The following is an 8,605-nucleotide window of genomic DNA, read 5'->3' as shown; positions in this document are numbered from 1 at the left end:
AATGGTGATATGTTACAATCTAAGTAATATTTCATTATTTGTTTCTGCATTACAGTGATGAGAATACGGAGGGGGACTTAATGGCCATGAAAATAAAGTAATTTTCTTTTAGCAAATATAATTTCTAATTTCTAGTTTTATCCCTCTCCATTTGAAGGTCTGTTTTTGTAATAAGCATATTTTGAGGTAGAAATTACTTTCTAATCATTCTGTTGCTGCCCTGTAATGTCCTCTGAGTGTGCCTCATGGCAATTCACCAGCGACCTTTGACCCTGTGAAGTCACTGTACATCCCCTCTCATATATTAATTCTGAGTGTCTGATATTGAGACTCTAAAAGATACAAGAAATAAAAAGGCAAAACGAATGTATAGAATACCTGAAACCTTTTCTCTTGTTAATTCATTTTAAGTTATCCCCTGGTTTTATTTGGTTAATTATTATTATTTGTTATTGTTTTTTCTTTCTTTATAATTTTACTCTTTGCTGCTGCTATAACTGTATCAATGAGTTCACTGTGATCATTGTATGTATATTTTGTTGTAAGTGTTCTTGTTCTGTAATAATAATAAAAATAAAAAATAAAAAAAATACTGAGTGTCTGAAGTGTGTGTGAGCTTATGAATGATTAAGTGGGAGTGTGTTGGCTTGGTGGAGGGGTGGTGAGAGGCATAGGGTCAAATGCTCTAATCGAAACCCTGAAGAGACACAAAATGTAAAGATCAAGGAGCAGAGTAACAGAGAAACAAAACAAAGATTGAAAGAGAGAAAAATAGAGATAGAGGGAGCAGAAATGACATATAAAAAGAAGGAAATGATCACATTTGGTTAGAAAAAGACATACAAGAAAATAAATTATGGCTCATGACAACAGTGTGGCATTGAACCAATTGTTCTCAATTGAGAATCGGATTTCATAATAGACTCGCGGATTCAAATCAATAAAGCTAAACAAATTGCATCTCAATATGCACAGTAGGGCTCTCCCAGGGCCAGTTACCAGTTAGGTGGAGGGTAGAATACCTAGGATCACGGAGGAAGAGCCGAATTATTACTGTATGGACTGTGGTGCATCAGCACAGACAGACCGATATGAATAGCCTGTGCCCTGTGGTGGGGACCAGAGAGAGAGAGAGAGAGAGAGAGAGAGAGAGAGAGAGAGAGAGAGAGAGAGAGAGGGAGAGAGAGAGAGAGAGAGAGAGAGAGAGAGAGAGAGAGAGAGAGAGAGAGAGAGAGAGAGAGAGAGAGAGACTTAAAACGTCAGTGCGTGTAGGAGCCCCTCGGCCAGTCTGCGTGTACTGATACTTGCGACGCACGAGGAGTTTGTTCTCCGGTCAGGCTCGCGCACTGGGATCCTGATCCTAACCGTCACAAACACACAAAAGCGCGGATAACGAATATGATTTCCCTCACAAACCAACACTAAACGGAGTAAAGTGTACGCTTTCGTCTCATCTTTCATCGCAGAGATGAAATGTTCTGTCAGTTTCCACACACCTTTGATGTGACGCGCTCCAAGTAGCGGGAATTTCCCGTGACAGACAGCAGGTGGGATTCCACTGAGAGGAGAGTTGTTGTTGTTGGAAATGGGACCGGGTCTCGGCTCTTTTGGATACGGTACCGGAGGAACCGCGTTTTCTTGAACGGAGAGCAGTCGATACAAGGAGACCGACGAGATGCGCTCCGACCACAGTTTCATCCTGCTGCTCCTCAACGGGATAGCGTGCTTGGTAAGCGGGGTTGGGGTGTGATATAAAGCCTAAGTTGCGATATTACGTTACAGTACTGTGTTTAATTAACCGAACGGGGTCTGTGTGAACGGCCGCGCTTCAGGTAGTCATACCTGCACGTAACCTGCGAGCCCAAGGGATGGCCGTTAACTGTATTCCCACCGTGCGCTCGTGCCTTCAATTGTCCACTTCACACTTGAGGGCGGGAGTTTTAAGGCGCGAGCTCTAAATGGACCCGCGCTAGCGCGTATTGACTGTTCCTTGAACGTAACGGTTCGCTTCGCGCGCAAGGGGTCCCATGCGTTTTGTGCTGTGTGCAAGAGATAGTGAGAAAAGTGAGGGGGACAAAATGCGTCATGCAGTTTTGGGGCACCGGTGACTGTCCTGGCTCACTTGGTGCCCTTGGTGAGTAGAACCCCCCCCATAACGCTAAACTTTTGTATATATCCCAGTATTAGAAGATAATAATGACTTGGTATTGTAGTGGTATTTTTTTTTTCTTCTTTTCTTCCTAATGGTAAAGGACCGATGTTCAAATCCTGACCTTTTACATTTATTTATGTTTTAATATGCCAAACGAAAGTCGAGCTTAACAGCCAGTTTGTTGTATGGAAAAGAGAAGCTGGAACATTTAGCTAAATAAAGTCATAAGTTTTTATCGACATGCAGGTGAGTAAAGGATGAGTTTGTTTTGGGTGAACTAGCCTATCTAAAGTAAATGATCTGCAGAAGGTGAGGCTCTATTGGAATGACTAAATTAAGATGCTTGAATAGGTGATTTTGCAAATAAGTTTTTAGACAAACACTTTTTTTATTATTATTATTTTTTTTATCTTCAACACTTGTGCAATGTAATTATTTTAGTTGCGCTCAAAATCCACTTGGCTCAAAAAAAAAAAAAACAAAAAAAAAAAACTAAAATTAATTCCTGTAGGAGTGACACTATCCTCAGCTGATATCAATGACATATGCCAGGGGTGTCTATATAGCTTAGTTGGAGCATAGGTTGTGTATGGCTTCCTGTTTTTTATGCACCTGCTGTGAGGGTGTTATAGCTTAACAAATGCAGTCTAAATTTAATCCCCCTCTAGCAACCTCTGTGTTACAATGATCCATGGTGTAGCTGGAATAATTCATGACTTCTTTGACACCTTTTAATCCTGTTATATTTGGCATGGATACAAAATGATGTCATTAAAAGGGAAAACAATCTGATTCTGTAATCTAAACTACAACAAAAAAAGCATTGGATTATTTGTGGATTTTAATTATGCCACATTCAGTGACTGTTGGTAGTATGTAGCATTAGTGTAAATCCAGCTTCCACGCTGTAAAGCCTCACATTGACTACTTACTTTTGTCCATTTAAGAGTCATTCAGAAGGGAGTGGACAACTAATAATCATAACAAATCTTCCCTTGATTAATTACAGAACACCATTATGTAATTAACTGAGCAGGGCTGCCAGTGAGAGGAAACTTAATAAGGTCACATTCCTTTATATTTGAAACCCAAGTCTGGATTTGATAGAGTTCAGTCCTATCTTGGAGGCAAAAGAGAGATACCAATAACATTACTAATACTGGGCATGTCAAACTTTAATAAGGAAACATCACAATCTCAACTGCAGTGGTTTTTAACAAAGGCAATTTTTGTCATTTTGTAATATGAAAAAAGTGAGATAATTGCAAAGAAAAAACCTCACATATGCTGAAAACAGCACACTCATAAAATGTATTAAAATACCATACACGGTTTGCCCCCTGTCCCATGCAGAGTGCTGTCAGTACATACCTTTAGATATATAACCATACTTCACATCATCAAGACACTAATAATGTAATTATCCTATTTAGCTCACGGCATTTGATCATTTATCTGCCGCATTACTTAAAACCTGAGGGAGAGGCAGATGCGAGAAAATGGCTTACACTTTTGTATGCCTCAATAGGGCTTCATGGGTAATTCATTTGGTGTGTGACAGTGATAAATTATGGAGCAATCTGTGAATGATCCCTTATTAAACACTATTATGCAGTTATTATTAATAGATATGTAGAGCACATTAATAATGAACTTTAATTTTCAGCTGCTTTCATTGAATCTAAGAGCCTGCTTTAATAAAGCCTTCAAGCGTTTGTTCAGTTAAACTCTGGAGCTTTCTGTAAATGTGTGCCCTGTGCCATAAGCTAAATTTAGCAGCATGAAGTGGAGAACATTCACTGATCAGTAACTGATTTAGATTTAGATTTAGAAGCCTTTATTTTCATTGCATCGAAATACAAAAAAATGTCAGAAACTGCTCAGTGGTGCTACAATACATACACACATGTAAACCACATAATCACATTCCATTCATAAACCTAAATGCAGCAGGTAAAACAAGAAAGTGCAAGTTAAGTGTTTCAAACAGTTATTGCACAGTCCACAGTAAGTATCATATATATATTGTGCAAGATAGCCCTTAGTTTAGGGACTGGATGACTTTTGGATAGAAACTGTTCAAGAATCTGGCAGTGCGCATTTTAATTGCCTTGTATCGCCTTCCTGAGGGCAGGAGGGCAAACAGGTGGTGGCTGGGGTGATAAGAGTCCTTAACAATTTTTTTTGCTCTGGATAAGTAGCGGGTGTTTGCAATGTCCTGTAGTAAGGAGAGAGGGCATCCAATGATGTTCTGCGCTGTGTTTATGACCCTCTGTAGAGATTTTTTTCAGCTTCTGAGCAGCCCCCATACCACACTGTGAGGCAGTATGTTAAAACACTCTCTATAGCAGAGCGGTAGAAGGCCACCAGTAGCTTTGGACACAGATGTTTTTTCTTTAGGACTTGCAGGAAGTGCAGGCGCTGCTGTGCCTTTTTAACAGCAGCTGTCATGTTTGTGGACCAGGAGAGACTGTCAGGTATATGGATTCCCGGAATTTAAAACTGCGAACTCTTTCCACACAGTCTCCATTTATAAAGATAGGAGGGGGGTCAGCTCTGCACTTCCTGAAGTCCAAGATGAGTTCTTTAGTTTTCTTTGTGTTTAGCGAAAGGTTGTTTTCAGAGCACCACAGCGTCAGTTTTCGGACCTCGTCATGATATGCAGACTCACTGCCTCCAGAAATGAGTCCAATGACTGTAGTGTCATCTACAATTTTTATTATGTGATTGGAGGAGTATATGGAGATACAATCATATGTATAGAGGCAGTAGAGTAGTGTACTCAGCACACATCCCTGTGGGGACTGGTGCTGAGAGTGAGGGTGGAAGAGAGGTTGAGACCGAGCCTGACAGACTGAGGGCGGATAGTGAGAAAATCCATAATCCAGGTGCAGAGGTGAGCGGAGAGGCCCAGGTGGAGGAGTTTCCTGATAGTATTGAAAGCAGAACTATAATCAATAAAGAGCATCCGGACGTATGTCCCTCTGTGTTCCAGGTGCTCCAGAGCCTTGTGGAGGGCTGTGGCAATGGCATCCTCTGTAGACCTATTGGCCCTGTGAGCAAATTGATGGGGGTCAAAAGTGGGAGGGAGGCTAGCTTTAATATGCCTCAATACTAGTCTCTCTAGACACATTGTGACAATAGAAGTAAGGGCAATGGGTCTGTAGTCATTTAAACTGTCTCCAACAGGCTTCTTCGGGGCCGGGATGATAATGGCTGATTTAAGGCAGGGTGGGACGATGGCTTGTGACAGGGACAGATTGAAAATGTTTGTAAAGACAGCAGCAAGTTCGTAGGCACAAGCCCTGAGTACCTTTCCAAGCACTCCATCAGGGCCTGCAGCCTTTCTCGGATTCACTGACTTGAACACCTGTCTCACCTCGTGTTCCTGTACCGTCAGTGTCTGGGTTCCTGTATCAGGAGGAGATGTATGTTGGAGTGGAGACTTCGTATCAAAACGTGCAAAGAAACAGTTTAGCTCCTCTGCCAGTGATGCGCTGGTGTTACAGCCAGTGGTGGCGCTGCACTTGAAGTTTGTAATATGCTGCACTCCCTGCCACACCCTCCTTGTGTCGTTTCTAGTAAAGTGGTCCTCTATCTTCCTCTTGTAGATCAGCTTAGCATCTTTGATGCCTCTTTTTAGGTTTGCTCTCGCAGTACTGTAAAGAGCCCTATCACCTGATTTGAAGGCCATATCACGAGCTCTGAGGACAGTATAGACTTCTGACGTCATCCAGGGTTTCTGGTTTGAAAATACCTGGATGCGCTTCTCCTCAGTGACGATGTCAGTACAGCTGGCAATGTAGAACAGAACAGTTTGTGTATATTCTGCCAGGTCCTGATGTTTAAATAAGTCCCATTCAGTCCTTGCAAAGCAGTCTTGTAGTTGGAATAGTGCTCCCTCAGGCCAGGTTTTGATAGTTTTAGTGGTTGGCTTTATCTGTTTCCTGACAATCCACGTAGACCCGGGAGGTTGCGCTATGTCCACGGGGATACTGTTAGCCCGTTGCAAGTCCTCCGTAATGGCCACACTGGATTGCAATCCAAGGTTAATCAATTCCTGCCGGCTATAGACTTGCTTTGCTTGACAAAACTCAGCATAGATGAACTCACACACTAGAACATACATAAAAACAAGCACCATGCTGGTGAGCCAAAAGCCGCTGCACTCATGCGCGCCACCATTGAGATTCATGCTTATGAATGCGCTGGATATAAACATCTAAAATCTGGCCATGTATACACTGCAAAATTTTGGGAATGACAACTGGATTTAAATGCAAAAGTGAATCCCTAAATTGTCATTCTGTGTGTGTACAGAATACAGGAGTCACTCCTGAAATCGCAGTGTTTGACATAGTGATAACCATAGCTGCCGGTACGTTTTGGCATCTCACAGCTGTAAACAAGAAACATGAATGCAAACGGTTTAACCAATTTGATGTTCTCTATTTTTGACCTGAGTAATTTTATCAACCAGAGACATACTGTCGTGGCAGCCATTAGTATCCTGCCGTCAAGACAGGTGCTGTGTTTTGAACGGCGTGCCTTCTCTAAACTGTATTTGTATGGATTGCCCCCAGACTGCAGGGCTGGTGGAAGAAACTTTAGTTTAGAAAGACAGACTGGTGTCAAAATTTTCCAGTAATTCAAGACACGTACCGCTGTTACTGTGATTTTCTAGCACCAAACCTCAGACGAGCTGTCAGTGTCCAAAAGAGAGTGGCATCTCTGCATTATCGACTAGCTGTTCATTTCGGTTCTGTATACACTATGCAGATTTAATGTAAACGCTGTTGTCACTACTTGGATTTTTCAGGAGTGAATTTGGTTGTAGAATGTGGTTGTCACTCATGTACATAATCAAATTTGTGTGTACAGAAAAAGCACTCAGAAGAGGAGTGACAACATTTAGCTGTAGTGTGTGCATGACCTGAACAAATCTGTAAACTGAATAAATCTGTAAAACATCTAATTTAACAAAAATAATAAAATTACTTTAAATGCTTATGGCATCAATCGTCTAATACAAGTTAAAATCTTTTCACCTCCTTTTGTGATGATTTAAGTGATTACTCCACAGAACAATGTCACACAGTCAAGGGCTTATTGCAGGCAATTACCTCGTTAAACATGTTTATGCTGATGATATTGGCCCAGCATCATTCTCATTACAAGCTCATTAAATTAATACAGTTACAAGATGTCATTTTTCAGAGCAAGCAGTCCACTTTCTACACAGTCATGAGGGAAAATGAACTAAACGGCAATATTAAAATCCAGCTCCTGTTCATCTGTCTACGCACGTAGTAAGTAGGGTGACTATACGTCCTCTTTTTCCCAGACATGTCCTCTTTTTCGGACCTTAAAAAAGCGTCCGGCCGGGATTTCTAAATTTGCGAAAATGTCCGGTATTCGGCTTTAGTTGCATTATGATGTGCATCTGGTCTAATACTTCATTTTGTGTGCGTGCATATTTGCATTGCTTTAACCCCTCTTTGTAAGTCCCGTCTTCTCGCACACCAATTGGTAGATTGTAAGAGGCTTGCAGCAACTATTGGCAAAATTCCTGCCTGTCAATCTCTCCGCGAATGCGCGAAGCACTGTTGTGTTCGGCATCAAACAGCTGCTTAACAGTAGCAGCAAATGACAGCTGAGTGGAAACAATGCCCAAACAAAAGTGCAAATTTACAGAAGATTTGCACAAAAAATTCCCATGCTTTCTTCCATGTCGAGATCTGTGGGAAGCAGAATGTATGACATGTAAAGCTGGCCCTTATGTGTCAGTTGCTAATAAAGATGCAAGTGACTTAGAAGCACACATTAGCTCTGCGAAGCATAAATCCAAGGTTAATCAATTCCTGCCGGCTATAGACTTGCTTTGCTTGACAAAACTCAGCATAGATGAACTCACACACTAGAACATACATAAAAACAAGCACCATGCTGGTGAGCCAAAAGCCGCTGCACTCATGCGCGCCACCATTGAGATTCATGCTTATGAATGCGCTGGATATAAACATCTAAAATCTGGCCATATATACACTGCAAAATTTTGGGAATGACAACTGGATTTAAATGCAAAAGAGAATCCCTAAATTGTCCTAAAGAGTCAGCAAAAGGTGAACGGACTACTTTTTGTGACCAGGTACAATTGTTATCACATTGCTTCATTTTCCATGGCCAAATTAATAGTAATAGTTAATGGAGGTACACTCTTGGCATCATATATTTTATTTTAGTACATGGACATTCAAAAGAATGTTGGAAATATATATATATGTTATGCTAATAAGAGTGTCTTTTTCACTGTATTAAAGTTTGCATTCGTAGTAAAACTGTTTTGAACCCTATTATTCCACCCCACCCCGGTGAAGAAAAAAAAAGGTGTCCTCTTTTTGGAAAACCAGAATATGGTCACCCTAGTAGTAAGGTTTGGTTTTGGCATACATG

The 8,605-nt window shown here is 41.2% G+C and overlaps 1 protein-coding gene across 2 annotated transcripts in view; it reads left to right on the top strand.

Annotated features, from left to right (window-relative positions):
* The first annotated feature begins 1,299 nt into the window (after positions 1 to 1,299).
* LOC127451929 (neurexophilin-1-like) overlaps positions 1,300 to 8,605 on the top strand; it is a 53,883-nt gene continuing 46,577 nt past the window's right edge. For both annotated transcript variants that reach the window (XR_007899165.1, XM_051717005.1), the window contains exon 1: positions 1,300 to 1,729. Coding sequence is in view for 1 of the 2 variants with exons in the window: in XM_051717005.1 (XP_051572965.1) it covers positions 1,676 to 1,729 (54 nt within the window). In the remaining variant the exon portion in view is untranslated. The remainder of the gene's footprint in view (positions 1,730 to 8,605) is intronic.

The sequence above is a fragment of the Myxocyprinus asiaticus genome, chromosome 14 (genome assembly GCF_019703515.2).
Source record: "Myxocyprinus asiaticus isolate MX2 ecotype Aquarium Trade chromosome 14, UBuf_Myxa_2, whole genome shotgun sequence".
NCBI classification, from domain to species: Eukaryota; Metazoa; Chordata; class Actinopteri; order Cypriniformes; family Catostomidae; genus Myxocyprinus; species Myxocyprinus asiaticus.
Note: the sequence above shows the minus strand (reverse complement) of the source record. Positions and strands in the feature narration are given on the sequence as shown.